The 16225-nt window shown below is 37.2% G+C and overlaps 3 protein-coding genes across 10 annotated transcripts in view; 1 reads left to right on the top strand and 2 right to left on the bottom strand.

Annotated features, from left to right (window-relative positions):
- The first annotated feature begins 128 nt into the window (after positions 1-128).
- LOC131533864 (olfactomedin-4-like) lies at positions 129-8955 on the top strand. Of its 2 annotated transcripts, XM_058766292.1 has the most exons (6): positions 129-1193; positions 5631-5689; positions 5815-5937; positions 6042-6260; positions 7336-7489; positions 7603-8955. In XM_058766292.1, the coding sequence occupies exons 2-6, from the start codon at positions 5633-5635 to the stop codon at positions 8430-8432; spliced, it is 1383 nt and encodes a 460-aa protein (XP_058622275.1). In that variant the 5' UTR covers positions 129-1193; positions 5631-5632; the 3' UTR covers positions 8433-8955. The 2 variants fall into 2 exon arrangements, with proteins under 2 accessions (XP_058622275.1, XP_058622274.1); XM_058766291.1 differs by lacking the exon at positions 129-1193 and having other exon boundaries at positions 5534-5689.
- On the bottom strand, positions 2643-5334 carry si:ch211-194m7.8 (olfactomedin-4). Its single transcript, XM_058766295.1, has 5 exons — positions 5229-5334; positions 4791-4949; positions 4499-4711; positions 3787-3919; positions 2643-3656 (listed from the first exon to the last, which is right to left on the bottom strand). Exons 1-5 carry the CDS (start codon positions 5259-5261, stop codon positions 2845-2847), a joined length of 1350 nt encoding a protein of 449 aa, XP_058622278.1. The 5' UTR covers positions 5262-5334; the 3' UTR covers positions 2643-2844.
- Positions 8956-11890: 2935 nt separating the features above from the next.
- Positions 11891-16225, bottom strand: part of ndrg4 (NDRG family member 4) — a 31948-nt gene continuing 27613 nt past the window's right edge. For all 7 annotated transcript variants that reach the window (XM_058766858.1, XM_058766860.1, XM_058766861.1 and 4 more), the window contains one exon: positions 11891-15046. In XM_058766858.1, the coding sequence (XP_058622841.1) occupies positions 14892-15046 (155 nt within the window). In that variant the 3' untranslated portion in view covers positions 11891-14891. The remainder of the gene's footprint in view (positions 15047-16225) is intronic.

The following is a 16225-nucleotide window of genomic DNA, read 5'->3' on the forward strand; positions in this document are numbered from 1 at the left end:
AAAAGCAGGCGTTTTTATGTACTACACATTTTGGTTAATAAAATAAAATCTGAATGAAATGTTACTGCTGCTGAATAACCTACAAACAGGTAAAGAACATGCTTACATTATACATATACATAATTTCAAATATTAAATACACACAAATTCCAAAATTTTCCCATATTAACCTTATTTTCCTTCTATACTTTCTATATTTTCATTGTAATGTATTCAGTCATTTCAGTCAAAAGTGGTCTTACCTGTGAAGGTGCTCAAATGACTGCAACATTTGATGGTCACCATTGTTGAGGTTCTCACGCTGATACTTGATGTCTGTGTGCCTAGATGAAAGGTTTTTTTTTTTATTATTATTTAATTATTTGATCAGAAAATTTTTAAAATCTCTGTTTATGCTGGAAATTCCAGACATTACACTGTACAATCACAGGATGGCAGAAATCGATACGGTAAATTCAACTCAGAGATTCAGGTCAAATGATGATGATGTCAAAACATAACCAACACCACCCAATCACATTTTCTCTTGGCTTGTCTTAACTGTTGTCTAACTCAGTTACAGCAGCCAAACAATATCTAATGTTAAAGAGTCAAGGATCAAGAGCCCAACTAAAGCAAACACTGACCACCATGATGGTGACCCATGTCACGAATCGGGTCTGCACTCCCGGTCACTCACCACTAGAGGTCACCCGCTCACCACATGGACTTTCACACCGCACATCACATGGACTCCAATTCCCATCATCCAACACTGATCACAGCTGTCACCAATCACTCATTGCACCAATCACACGCACACCTGATTACACAGCATCACTAATCACACACACTATTTCAACCCTGGACATTCTCCCCCTCGTCGCCGAGTATCGTATGCACTATCGCTGCCCTACCAAGCCCGTCAGTTTGCCTAGCCTAGCCTAGCCTAGCCTAGCCTAGCCTGGATGGATTGTGTTTTCCCCTGCCTGGACTATCGCTGACGTTTTGGTTTCCCTCTCCTGTCTTGCCCTTTGGATACTGTTCGCTGATCGTCGACCCACGCTTGCCCTAAGTTTACTCTTTGTCTTGTCTCTGCCATACCTGTTTGCCATTGTTTCGACCCTGCCTGTATCTTTGACCATGCCTGTAAATAAAAGCCAGCACATGGATCCGCACGCCTCTCGACTCATCAGCCCTGTTACAACCCAATGGTAAAACATGATTTTCTCCTTCAGTGATTCTGTGTTAATATCAGGTGTCTTCAATAACTCAGTTCTGGGGGCCGGAAACACAAGCTTTTGAACATGATGCCTGTATCATCTCTATGTAAACAACAAAAACATGAATTTGTGAAAAAGGTGATGTCATGTGCATGCATATTACGTTTTTGCGCAGTGTTTCTTGATCGCCAACTACTGGCCTGGCATGCATAACATAGTATTCATTAGCATAGTGTTTTTTTTTTTTTTTTTTGTCCAATGAAACCAATATTTTTGTTTCAATTTTACTTAATTTGTTTGTGCTATTTTACTCATTGTGACTGGATGATTTGTAAGCTCATTTGATTAATTCTAATAAATTTTTATGTGTTTGAATTTAATTAATAATATTGCTTGTAATCTGTTGACACAATTTTAAATATAGTGTATAATTTTTTACAGTGTAAGGCATAAAAGAAAGGTAACAGCCTATAGCTCGCGTCTTGCAAAAGTACCAACTTATTCACAATGTTTGACAACTAAACGTGTTTTTTTTTTTTTTTTTTTAAAGGAATAGTTCACCCAAAAATGAAAATTCTGTAATTAATTACTCACCTTCATGTCGTTCCAAACCTGTAAGACCTTTGTTCATCATCAGAGCACAAATTAAGATATTTTGATGAAATCCGAGAGCTTTCTGACATTAAAATAGTCCATGTGACATCAGTGGTTCAACTGTAATTTAGTGAAGCTACGAGAATACTTTTTGTTCACAAAGAAGACAAAAACAATGACTTCACGACGCATGTGCGTGGTGCTGCTGATGTAGAACACGCATGTGCTGTGCCTTGTTTACATTCAGAGGAAAGCACGCGTATGCGTCATGATACTCTCCAGAATGGAGAGTGAGAAGAATCGTTGTATAAAGTCGTTTTTGTTTTCTTTGCGCACAAAAAGTATCAGTTAAACCACTGATATCACATGGACCATTTTAAAGATGTCCTTACTATGTTTCTGTGCCTTGATCGTGGTAGGAACGACATGAGGGTGAGTAATTAATAACAGAATTTTCATTTTTGGGTGAACTATCCCTTTAAATACTTAATGATTCATATAATCGTGAATCGTAAAATAATGTTCTATTACGGGTCATACACTGCGCAAGCATGGAGCTCATGGAGGTTATAAGATTGTAATAAAACTATTACCTCATAAATATTAGACTGAAATAATCAGGCATGTGATATTTTGATCTGGCAAATTAAAAGGCCTTCTCTTTGCAGCGACGTTGGATAGGATAATGACCTTCTAGTGCCATGATGATGCATTTTGGCTCTTGCCAGGATGTTAATGTTAATCTGTTAACTGTTACATTACTGAAATAAATTGTAGAGTTTGCAGTACAGTAGTAAAGTTGTAGAAAAGGTGAGTTTAAAAAAGACATTGACAGTCACAGAGAAGTGCAGTATAAGCACATTTATTGTAATGACAAAATTAGACAAAATGGTTCATCTGACTCAAGCACTTTAAAAGTCTCACAATCACATAATGATATAGCGTAGAGCTTTAGTTTAACCACTGTGCATATTTTGACATTTTTCAGCATGCTGTGACGTTTGGACTTTGGATTGCATATTTTTTATTAGCTGCATATGAAAGGCCCTCAGTTGAAGGTGTTATATGCTAACAGATAGCCATCATTATACATGTAAAGTCTCCTGTCAACAGGATTGTAGTTCAGATTGGCTATTCCAGCAGAAACCTTCTCAAAAGGCAAAGAAAGAGTGTTTATCTCTTGACCAGTGGTTGTATCGAAAGCATAAAACACCTCTTCTTGGTAAGTATTAACAAAGCGTGTAGCATACAAGACCCCACACACCATAAACGTGCTGGTGACGGACCTCTTAAAGAGTTGCGTCTTCCAGGTATGTGTGATATTGAGTGACAGCGGGTCTAAACGGCTCACAACAATGTTGCCGTGGTTCTCCTCAGTGGCGTATATCACCCACACAGCATCTTGATCAGCCTCCAGATCGATGTCTGTCCAATCACGACAGCTGTAGTAGCAGAAAGGGAACTTGTTGTTGATTCCGGCACCAGCTAGTTGCACACGCCTGGTTGCTTGTGTTGTAATGTTGAAGCTGCAGATTTCAGCGGTGCTGTAGCACTGGTAAAATACAGTGTTGTCATACAGAATAGTGCCTGAGCCCTGAACAGCATTCTTGTGGCTGTAGGCTGATGCAATGTACTCGTCTTTGTAGTTCTTGCTGGCCATGAAATCTTCGTACGAGTTGTACATCCTGATTGTGTTGCCATGCTGGTGTCCGCTCACCAGACAGTGTTCCCAGTAGCGTTCCTTACTGTCCCGTTTGGCTTCGCGACCCCAGGCACCTGAGATATAGGATTTGCTGATGGAATTGAGCTTGGTAACAACTGGAGAACTTATGTTGGACATGATACGCTGATGACAAGTGCCTGCAAGTAGAGTCGTATGGATTGGTCATGCGTTTAAAGTAAGCATTTTACTGCCTATTTCATGAAAAAAAACATCAAACCAATCTTCAAAACCCTTGGTTTCTCCACTCACTGAGAGTTGTGTACTTACTTCTGAAGTCTTCAGGTATAGTTTTACAGGTTTGCACTCGGTTGTTGAGGTCACGTAGCCTCGATTTCATTGTCTCTAGATTGAAGATATTATTTTTGTACATGTTCTCAACGTCCTTCCTTGCATTATTCAACTGAGAGGAACACAAATTATATAATGGTCAACAAATCTTTGAATACATTTTTTGTTTTCCATTTTTATCAGCTTAGTCTTTTGTCATCTTCATAGAAATTCAATGATGAGTAAACCATAACCAAAAGATATTTCCTGTCACTTGATTTTTTTAGGAAATGAATGCAGACATGAGCTTCGTGGAACAGTAGAGATCCTGAATAATGACTTAAATTTCAGTGTTTTTCACACTGATAAAACTTTTATCATATGACTTTTCAGAAGACTTGTTATTGTTAACTAAAACTACTAAAAAAATTTATTTCAGTAATTGAAATAAAGCTAAATAAATTAAATATTAGATGAAAGACCTCAACTTTAAATGAGAAATGTTAACTGAAAGAAATGACTAAAATACATAAACAAAAATAAATTAAAGCTAGAAATATTTGAAAAAAATCATGAAAGACAAAAACGTGTAACAAAATGACTGAAACTGGAAAAAAAGCTAATTCAAAATAGTAGTAAATGCTATAATAGTATATCAATTATACTAAAATAACACTTTTTTATGTTGTTTGGATATTTTTTGGAGATCTACCTCCTTGAGAAGATCATTTGTCTGTTTGCTGGGGCTTTTCTTGTGAGCATCTCTGGCAGTATAATAGATTTCATCAAGTTCCTCAATCAGCTTTTGCAGATGAAGGGTGTTGTACAGGCCGTTTGAGTTCAGATACTCGAAACGCGTCAGGTGGGTTTTGATGTTCTTAAGAGTGAGTTCCATCTTAGGCAGTTGTACATTACTGTCCTTTATCTGAAAGTTACACCACAAATGAGGTCATTGCAATTACTTTATTTCAAGAACGAATCTACATGAATTCAAAGAAGCTCACCTTTTTATGAAACTGTATAAGGTTTTCCTCACAGGTCTGGAGTTGTTTTTGAACTCCCTCAAACCTCACCGCAGGAAAAGCCCAGATAGAGCTGCTCAGTTTACACACACAGGAACCATCCTTCTGTTCTCCTTGAATTCTCTGAGCCTCGGCAGTCACCTGATTTACACACGTCAACACAAATACTGTACACGCATGATATTCGGCGCAATTCACAAACTTTTAAAAGTTTAATGCATGAGTTACATTTTGAATGCATTTTTATTACTTCATTTTATTGTAGCAGACACAAAGAATTATATTACTGAATGCTTTCGGGAGTCAAATAAAGTGATACATTATATAACTGCAGCAATATGTACAATCAATAAATTAAATTAAACATTATAAATATTAAATAAACAATAATAAATATTGTCGAAAAACAGTGGGACTTACTATGACTGTGAGGACCAACAGGTAAGACAGCATGATGAGCAAATGACCCGAAAGTCTAAAAGTTCTGCTGCTTTAAACAGCACAAACATTTTGATGTTGCAAACACTACATGAAGTATTACAAAAGTTAAAAAAAATATGTGGTCAGAAAGAGTGAGGCAAAACTATAATGTCGAAACTTAGCTAGTAAACAATACAATTTTCCATTATTCATTGACACCCAAAGGTGTCCACAGAGATATGATGAAGATTGCAACAGACCCTACCTGCTCCACCCAAAATAAATGAAGAAATCAGACTCAGTTTTCATCAGATATTTCACCATAATGATATGGCTTTAAAACTCTGCTTCTGCCAAACGAAGTTGTTTATTCTGATGTTAGGCTCTCATTTCTACCTTCAGACATGAGTCGGTGTAATATATTCATTTTGATGATTATCATCCCTCTAGCTTTCTTTCAGGTAAGAAAGATAAAATCCTTTTACAATGAATAATTTTTGACAATTTATTTCTGTACGTACCTGTACATTTTTCAGGGTATTGGCTGTTGTATTAAATTTAATTTCCTATGATTTGGTCATTACAGTCAGTGAGAGGGAAGGACTGTGTGTGCGATCTAAAAAATTCAGATCCTGCTTTCCCTGAGCAAAAACTAACGAAAGTAGAAACCATATCTGCACAATGCATTGGAAGCATCACTTCAGAAAGGGTAATTGTTTTTTTTTCAAATTTTATCTGTTGTTCAAATTAATGAAAATTGTAAAACATAATTAAATCAAATTAAATTAGTAATGTGAATGTAAATATCTGCAGATGACAGACTTGGACAGACTTTTGTTGGGTCTGCAACAACGCATCAAGCAACTAGAAGACAATGTGCTCATGCTGGAAAAGGAGGATGACAGGAATCTTTATGGGGCCGTGTCTGTGCGTATCATTGAGTTAGAGTTTGCCGAAATACAGGACCTCCTCAACAAACTCAACATGACCACCAACGATTACCATCATCTCAATGTGCAGACTGTAGCTCAGGTGAGTTGCTGTGCAAAACAGCACTCATTACTGTAAATCAATGTTGTGAATTGAGGGATCCCTGTTAACTGCAAACACTTCTCACAATTTGGAGAAATTTTAGAACTATTAATAACACACAACTAATTCTTTTACTGGGCAAATAAACCAACTGTAAACATTGGTTAACAGAAGTCAGAAACAATGAAGACGGATGCAAAGAGGAGAAAGTACTGTGGCCGGCAGAGCAAACTCTGTTCACGATTCCTGAAATATTGGAAGAAAATCCTAAATACTGAATTAGTTTAGATGTTTTTTGTTGTTTTCATTTTATCTCCATATAATGCGCATTAATGTAGTATTCAAAAACGCAACGTTGCTTTGTTTACAGCAGTGTTCTAAGCGCCATCTGCTGTCAGAGAGTGAATTTGCATTTTCATTCAGCCCATCTGCTGTTACTGTTTTGTGCAGAAATATTTTATATAACATAATTTCACAAAACTCAGGTCAGACCATTCTGTTTTTGCTTTAAATTTTTAAATTATATAATCTAATTTACATCAAAAACTGTCCATGCTGCATGTAGCATGTTTGTTTGGATTGTGATTAAAATACAGTGGTTCTGCAACAGTTTCATGCATTCTGATGCATATAAAGGCACAGTCAAGGAAAAACGGTGACTTAAACGGTACTGAAACTGCCAGAATCCTAAAAAACCATGATACAGATTTTTGGACAAACCGCCCAGAACTATATTAAAACCACCTAGTTTTATTAGGCACATTTGAAGTCTTAAAAATAATACTTAACATACTTTATATACATAGCACTAGTAAAATAAATAAACTGTTCTAATATAAAATAAAAAAAAATCCGAACAACTGCATTTTCTTTTTAAGAAAAATATTAAATAATAACAATTAAAAATAATTGCAAAAAGCAAATAAAAAAATAAAGGTATATATTGTATTAAAAACTAAATAAATCAAATAGGGCATACACATAAAACTATATAAAATATATTCCCTCCAAAATATATATATATATATAATATAATAAGTATAAATTAAAAATGTAAGTGATATTTTTCTAAAAGCTTGAAGACATGAAGGACACAATGGCAGAGCTGGAGAAGTTTGACAACATGCTGGTGATAAAGAAGGATCGAGAGAACCAGCGTGTTAAAAGGGACCTGGAACAGTGCAAAAATGAGCTCAAGGTTACATTACCACCTCCTACAGTTCCCCCAGGTACGCTAAAGATCCCAATAGTCCTTTAACTCAAGCTTCCAGTGCATTTTCATTGTTAACCAGCTCAAGAAATGCTCAAGACTTTTAGTTCTGTTTTTCTTTTGTGTTTTCAGGACGCTGTGGTCTGGGTCAAATGGTCAGTGTGGTGGGACCTAGAACGTATTCCATCACGGTATACAGCACCTCCTATCCTTATGGTGCTTGGGGTCGAGATGCAAAACCCGCTCCAGGAGACGAGAACAAGTACTGGCTGGTGGTGCTGACAAGTAGTAACGTATATGGCTACTATGTCCGCCAGTACAGCACCTTGAGTACCCTTTTATTAGGTATAGGACCAAAAGATACATATATATCAAGCTCCAATCCCACAACAAACACAATTCAGGGGTCAAACATGGTCATGTACGCCAATGCGCTCTACTATAACTGTTACTATACTTACTCCGTCTGTCAGTTCAACTTGACGACTCGTGCTGTCAGTACTGTGGCTTTACCTAGTGATACAGGTTACAACAGCAAGTTTCCATTCGCACACCTCGGCACAACATACAGCTATACTGATTTGGATTTTGCCACAGATGAATCAGGCGTTTATGTCATATATGCAACCACAAGCAACTTTGGAAATGTGGTTATCAGTAAAATCGAGACTAGTAACCCGCCAGTTTTGGGCCAAACTTGGAAAACGTCTTTGTACAAAACGACTGCCACAAACACCTTCATGGTGTGTGGTGTGCTTTACGCTACTCGTTACCTGGATAAAGAAACAGAACAGATCTTTTACTCTTATGACACCAAAACAAAGGAAGAACGCTTTGATTTGAAAATTAATATTAAGAAGATGCAGACTAATATTGAGTTTCTTAACTATGACCCCCGAGATCATCTGCTGTATGTCTACAGCGATGCCTACATTTTAACTTACGAGATCATCTTTCAGTAATTCTCCAATAACTTGATTCAAGACATGAGAATATGGCTGCCACCTATTTCACATACTGTCTGTACTGTATTGTATGCAAGGTTAGAATTTGTTATCTTATGGTAAAAACAGTATTCCAAAGAAACCCAGATAGTACAGTAGATAGCAATTTTTCAAATCAACCCAAATAACTGTAAAATAATGAATTTAGATGCTAATGCAAGGGAATAAATATATTAGTTCCTAATTTACCAGCTTTTACAAACAGATTGCAACAGTTTTAAGGGGTATATAGTATCAAGTGTATACATATGATTACTTGTGTCCTATCTTGCCATACATTCAAAATTCTGTACTTTCCCCATCACCAGTGCAGTATTTACTTTTACTTTATATAAGTATCTGAATTGAAATCCAGCCTATAAATGTTTTTTTGTTTTTTTGCTATGCACACATCTTTAAATGCTTAGCTTTGTTACGTGAGGTGATGAAATTCACAAATGTATCGCAAATTTCATTTCTTGAAATAAATTACAGCAGTTTATACAGTGAGTGTGCTGAATTACTTCTGTAGACAAATTACATTACATTCAGTATCTCACAGAAGTGAGTACACCCCACATTTTTGTAAATATTTTATTATATCTTTTCATGTGACAACACTGAAGAAATTACACTTTGCTACAATGTAAAGTAGTGAGTGTACAGCTTGTATAACAGTGTAAATTTGCTGTCCCCTCAAAATAACTCAACACACAGCCATTAATGTCTAAACCACTGGCCACAAAAGTGAGTACACCCCTAAGTGAAAATGTCCAAATTGGGCCCAAAGGGTCAATATTTTGTGTGGCCACTATTATTTCCCAGCACTGCCTTAACCCTCTTGGGCATGGAGTTCACCAGAGCTTCACAGGTTACCACTGGAGTCCTCTTCCACTCCTCCATGACGACATCACAGTGCTGGTGGATGTTAGAGACCTTGCGCTCCTCCACCTTCCGTTTGAGGATGCCCCACAGATGCTCATGCTTGGGCAGTCCATCACCTTTACCCTCAGCTTCTTTAGCAAGGCAGTGGTCGTCTTGGAGGTGTGTTTGGGGTCGTTATCATGTTGGAATACTGCCCTGCGGCCCAGTCTCAGAAGGGAGGGGATCATGCTCTGCTGAACTGTAGCTCCCCAGTGCCGGCAGCACTCATGCAGCCCCAGACCATGGCACTCCCACCACCATGCTTGACACCACACTTGTTTTTGTACTCCTCACCTGGTTGCCGCCACACACGCTTGACACCATCTGAACCAAATAAGTTTATCTTGGTCTCATCAGACCACAGGACATGGTTCCAGTAATCCATGTCCTTAGTCTGCTTGTCTTCAGCAAACTGTTTGCAGGCTTTCTTGTGCATCATCTTTAGAAGAGGCTTCCTTCTGGGACGACAGCCATGCAGACCAATTTGATGCAGTGTGCGGCATATGGTCTGACCACTGACAGGCTGACTCCCGACCCTTTCAACCTCTGCAGCAATGCTGGCAGCACTCATACGTCTATTTCCCAAACACAACCTCTGGATATGACGCTGAGCATGTGCACTCAACTTCTTTGGTCGACCATGGCGAGGCCTGTTCTGAGTGGAACCTGTCCTGTTAAACCACTGTATGGTCTTGGCCACTGTGCTGCAGCTCAGTTTCAGGGTCTCGGCAATCTTCTTATAGCCTACACCATCTTTATGTAGAGCAACAAATCTTTTTTTCAGATCTTCAGAGAGTTCATTGCCATGAGGTGCCATGTTGAACTTCCAGTGACCAGTATGAGAGAGTGAGAGCGATAACACCAAATTTAACACACCTGCTCACCATTCACACCTGAGACCTTGTAACACTAACGAGTCACATGACACCCGGGAGAGAAAATGGCTAATTGGGCCCATTTTGGACATTTTCACTTAGGGGTGTACTCACTTTTGTGGCCAGCGGTTTAGACATTAATGGCTGTGTGTTGAATTATTTTGAGGGGACATCAAATTTACACTGTTATACAAGCTGTACACTCACTACTTTACATTGTAGCAAAGTGTAATTTCTTCAGTGTTGTCACATGAAAAGATATAATAAAATATTTACAAAAAGGGGGTGTACTCCCTTCTGTGACATACTGTAAAAAAAAAAATTTAAATCGTGTTTTGTTAAATCATAATCATGACAAAAAGTCTTTATTACATAAGTCACTTTAAAAGTCAAGATAAAGTTTATGAGATAAAGTCATAGTTATGACAAAGGATAATTCTGACATAAAGAGCTGAAACTGAGATTGTTGAAAGTAAAAATTGTGAGATAAAAAGACATTCTTGAGAGAATGAGAACAGAGAATTCATGGCATAAAATGGCATATTTTCTGTCAAATTTATGATATAAAATGATATCACAGAATCTGAGCTTTTTATCTTTCATAATTATGATGACATTATTTTGATTACTTTTTGTCCCCATTTGTCATAATTTTGTCTTTTTATCTCATAATTATTACTATCTCATAATTTCAGCTTTTTTATCTCATAATTATTTGTCATAATCTTAATAATCATAAACTTTTTATCTAATAATTATGACTGGTCATAATGGCTAATTTGGACTATTTCATAATTATGACTTAGTATCTCATAGTTTTGACTTCTTATGTCACAATTATGATGTACCAAAGCATTATTTTTCTCCTATGTGGCAGAAATAAGCCTCTACGAAAGCGACTTTATACATATATTATACATATATTTTTTGATATATTATTTGTGTTCATTGCGAGTCGATACCAATTAAGCTACAACAAAATAAAACAAAAGCCCTTTTTTGTATATTCATTTTTATTTGTTGCACGTTCAGTTTTTTTAGTACACAGACAGTGACAGCTTGTATATAGATGTACATACATCATAAACACATTAGTTTTTGTAGTTTTCTTATGGTAAAGCAGGTAAGGAGTGACACTTGCTGTATCTTTAGACATATTTGTAACAACCAGCCCCCATCCAAAAAAATAAACACATACAACTTATTGCTTAATATAAAACAATGGCTAATTGTAACAATTGTAATCATATTATTAATAATAATACTCATTGAATCCTCACAAGAATAGATGCAACACATGGTTAAATAAGAACTACTGTATTATAAAAAGAGGAACTCAAGGGAAATACAAAGTATAACAGTTCCACATGACAAGGCTAGTGGTACGGACCTATTTTTAGATTTATGCCCTAAAAACAGCGAATATCTACAGCATAGAACATAGACTGAGAAGGAAAAGGGTGCAAGGGAAGGCAGGTGTGGCAGGTCAAACTGGTGTGAGCCCTGATTTAAGAAAAGGTGATATGGGGCCACATTGACAATACTGTACAGCACTTCCAAAGGACATTATACATTCAGGGCCTCCAGGCAGAGATCAGGGATCAGGAAAAAGTGCACCTTTGAAAGGTGGGCATGCTCTTTATCTCTTAATAAGAGCTAACGACTGCATACTTCAGACAGGAAATCAATAAAAACGACACAAACACGAGGTTGCATTATCAAAACTCATGCAAATCAATACTGGGGAAGAACGAGTGTTTGTCCATTCAGTCTTTAGGAGGAAACCTGTCGATATTTAGCGTTTGACTTTCACCCTTCCGCTTTGAACACCCTCCTTTCATTCCTCCTCTCCCTCTCTTTCACATTCACTGCTTATTCCATATCACGCATTCACTTTTCTCATTGTACAGTATCTACAGTACTGCGCCCAGCTTTGCATGGAGTGAGGTCGATCACGATGCGTTGCCTGGGTCGATAGCCCTTTAGGGGCGACTGGAAGTGTCTGTGAGGGGCGGGGCACCTTGTGTTTGGGGGTTGGGTTTGTTGGGGGTGGGATTTGCCCTACATTCCGAGCTTGGAGCATCATGCTCCAGAAAGCCCCGCCCCTTACAGACAAACATGCAGGAAACACCCCTGAAAAGTCGTAATTGTGCACTTCCTGTTTAAGGAAGCCGCAGAAAAATTGACATTCAATAAGACAGAAAAGCGCGAGTGTGGAATGGAAAGCCAACGGTTGCTCTGCCCTCATAAGTCCCATGTTAACTGCGTCGGCCAATCAGATCTCAGCTCATGTCAGTCATCTGTGGAACTTGATTCAAATAATTTGTTTATTCATTAGTTTACTCGTTTGTTGGCTCATTTATTCATTCATTTGTTCGTTCATTTGTACATTCATTCGTTCATTTATTTCTTTTATTCGTTTAATTGTTTAGGTGGGGTTTTTCTCAAAAATTTTGTGCAGTTTGTGTACATAAATCAATAGATTTTTCCAATTAGGTCCACACACAAACTGCACACATTTTTTTTCACAGACTTTGATTACATGTTTCCAGATATTAACATTGCAAATCTAGACATTTTTTATATAACACTATACTTTGTGTTATATTACCTTGGCTGCTGCTATGTAGGTATTTCTAACAAAACGGTAAGTGAAGAGGGAGTGACGTCAAACTTGACATCATTTTCTCTTCTGACACCATAATCAATCTCTTCATTTTTTCCACATTTGGAAAGTCATAGAAACACTATTGTGTTTTTTTGTTTTGTTTTGTTTTGTTTTTTTTGCTATTGGAGCATTCACCACTTTAGGAATTTTTAAAAACTATGATGAAAATGTGGAAATGTCACAAGGGTCACATAAAATAAGTAAATGTGAATCTACAGATCTACAGTAAATTATGAAAAAAGCATTCACTGAATATGGATTGATTTTAATGCACATGAATCTTTCAGTGTTGTTTATATGCAAGTTGCATGTGAGTACATGAATTGTGTGTGTGTGTGTGTGTGTGTATATAGGCTATATATGCATCCAAAAGCTCTGTTACCTTGCAGAACCCAGCCCTCATTGGGAAATGTGTATGTGTGCATTTTTGTGTGCATTTTTATCAGTAGCTTTGGTATATTCTTGGTGCGGGGCTGGGTGCTGTAAGGGAAGCGTGAAGCCTTGATTCTGTACCGCTAACGCACTGCAAACTCTATCACACAGGCTCTGCCTCAGTCGACGGTTCCGGTTTGGTTTTGGTCAGAAGCTGATTGTCTATAAAAAGGAGACCGTACAGAACCGATCCCAGGCAAAGCCGCTTTCATTTGACAGCGAGTGCACACTAAAAGGGTACTAGGTATGTCATATTTAATGAAGTGAGACTTGATTTGAAAGTGCACTTGATTGTATTAGTGCTTAATGTGAAAGGAATGATAAAATGAAGCATTCTAACAAGAAAAAAAGACCCTTTAAGGCAAGTCAGCGGTCAAGTCATAGAACTTCTGTTCCTACTTTAATGGAGAAAAATGTTCAAAACTGTTTTTCATGCTTTAATAACATTTTAAATAAGAAAACCAATCACAGTATCAAATCATGCAAAAAATGTCTATCAAAAGCGATTCTACAGTATGTGGTGACACATACACTCCCAATGACTGAATGAGCTGAGATGATTAGCAGAAAGCTACTGTTTACTGGTTAAGAGATTTTCGACCTCTTCGATTATACAATCACTTTGCTTTCGCTCAAAATTGAGAGGGAGAGCTACAAATGTCACTTATAAATCGCTCTCTGGTTTAAGACCCATCCTTTCCTCTTTCTTTTACTTTGTTTCATGCTGTTCCTCAAGACCGACCCCTTCTACCTGCGACCCAATCCATCAGTTTCTCCTCAAAGACTGTCATAGGACAGGAATGAGTGAGAGCAGGGGCTGATGGGACTTGTAGTTTTGTCTTAGGAGGAGGTGAAGGCCAGAGGCAGCAAGCAAAGGGTGCAGAATACTGACACGTAGAGCGATAAGTAACAGCGTTACAAAGTTGGGGGAAACTAAACACCGTTTTCAAGGGGAAAAGGACAGCAAGTCTTCATTTTACAGGTTAAAGGAATAGTTCAGCTCGAAAAGAAAACCTCAAACTAAGGTTCTCCTAAACCTGTATGGCTTTATTTTGTCTGTGGAACACAAAAGAAGATGTTTAGCAGAATGTCCGAGCTGCTCTCTTCCATACAATGGAAGTGGATGGGGACCAAGTGCTGTCATGCTCAAGTATAATAAAAGTGGTTTACATTACCTGTGCACGACATTTCAGGTCTTCTAAAGCTAATTCACAAAAAAAAGGTTGTTATCCACTGAAATTCAGTTGTGGTCACCATTCACTTTCATTATATGGAAAATAGCCGCTTGGACTATATACATCTCATTTTGTGTTCTACAGAAGAAATCAAGTCATATGGGTTTCTAAAGACATCTGGGTGAGTGAATTTTTGAGTCAACTATTCCTTTAAGATGACTAACACTGAAAAACTGAGAGAAAACGACATAGAAAATGGCTGAGAAAGAAAGAATGAAAGCAATATGAGACCTCCATTCTTCTCACGCCCTCCTTCCATGCCATGTCTGTATAAATGTGTGCGTGTGAGACAGTGCAAGAGGGTTCAGCAGGACACTTCCATGGTGTGGCTGACCTGCCCGACGCCCTCACTGCTATCCGAGTGCGTGCATGCACGGTTGCGAGAACCATCCACGGAGCCGGCGCTGGTCAGAGAGGCCGTTCGCGAGCGAACAAGACGGGTCATACTGGCCGAAGGCACTGAGAAAAAAACAGAGAAGGAGAGATAGAGATAGGGATGAATAGTCATTTCATATCCACAGGGAAATTTGTCCGGGCTGCATGATGTGTTGCAGAGAAGGCAGGGATGACATGCTTGAACTTTTTGTCAAAATAACTTCAGCCTCAAGCTGATAACATTCCACTGTGAATACTTCAGAATGACTCAAATCCAACTTAAATAGCCAACCAGAATCTCTATGTATATATCTAAATACCCTTGTTTTCAGTGTAAAAAAAAAATCATTTTCTCAATCAGTTTTTTTTGTTGTTTATATCTAAACATCCTTAAACAAGAAAAAAATCATTTAAGTAAAATTGTGTAGAAATACGAATTAATTCCCCTTACGCCATTTGAATTTTTTCCTCTTGTTAAGAATATACGTCAAAAATTGTTGTGAAATTTTAAACCAAAACCAGAAAAACTATGCGCACACACATATACACACTGTTAAAATGATTTTTTTCCAAGGTGTAAATAAAACAAATGTTTCTTTCTACTTTATAATTTTAGTTTGGATTTTTTATTTTTTTATTTTAATTCAGTGTGTTAATTGCCATTTCTTTGTAGTTAATTGTGAAACTTACTTGCAATTTCTGAGTGAAAACTCAGTACTCAGTGTTTCTACACTATTTTTTCAATTGTTTAATGGATGTTTAGATATTCGTATGCAAAACAGGGCAAAAATATTGTAATTGAATTGAGACTTGTTCCAATGATACTTAGTTTTTTGAAACAAGAAAATACTGTATAAAAATATATAAATGTTATAACTATTTAAATAAATAAAATATATAAATATTTATTGAAAAAAACAATCATTCAAATATAAAAGATATTCCAGCCTACAAGTGCTCTCTTAGAGGTGAAGTTTCTGAAAAAGTAATATAATATAATTCAATAATATTAACATAATTCTAAGCTAAAAAGAAAAAAAAATTGCATTTCATGTCATGTATTCATCTACGATTTTGTTTTCAATGGTACAATTTCATGCTAACTGCCATGCAGAGAGCATGAGAGCGCATTCAAAGCACATTTTTCCTTCAGAGGAAAAATCACTGATCAGTAAAGTAAATAATGAATGAATGGAAATATCAGTCTGGGAAGAATAAATACAGAAATTAAACAATGCCAAACAAGGGATTAGAAGATTAAAT

Source organism: Onychostoma macrolepis, chromosome 25 (genome assembly GCF_012432095.1).
Source record: "Onychostoma macrolepis isolate SWU-2019 chromosome 25, ASM1243209v1, whole genome shotgun sequence".
Lineage (NCBI taxonomy): Eukaryota > Metazoa > Chordata > Actinopteri > Cypriniformes > Cyprinidae > Onychostoma > Onychostoma macrolepis.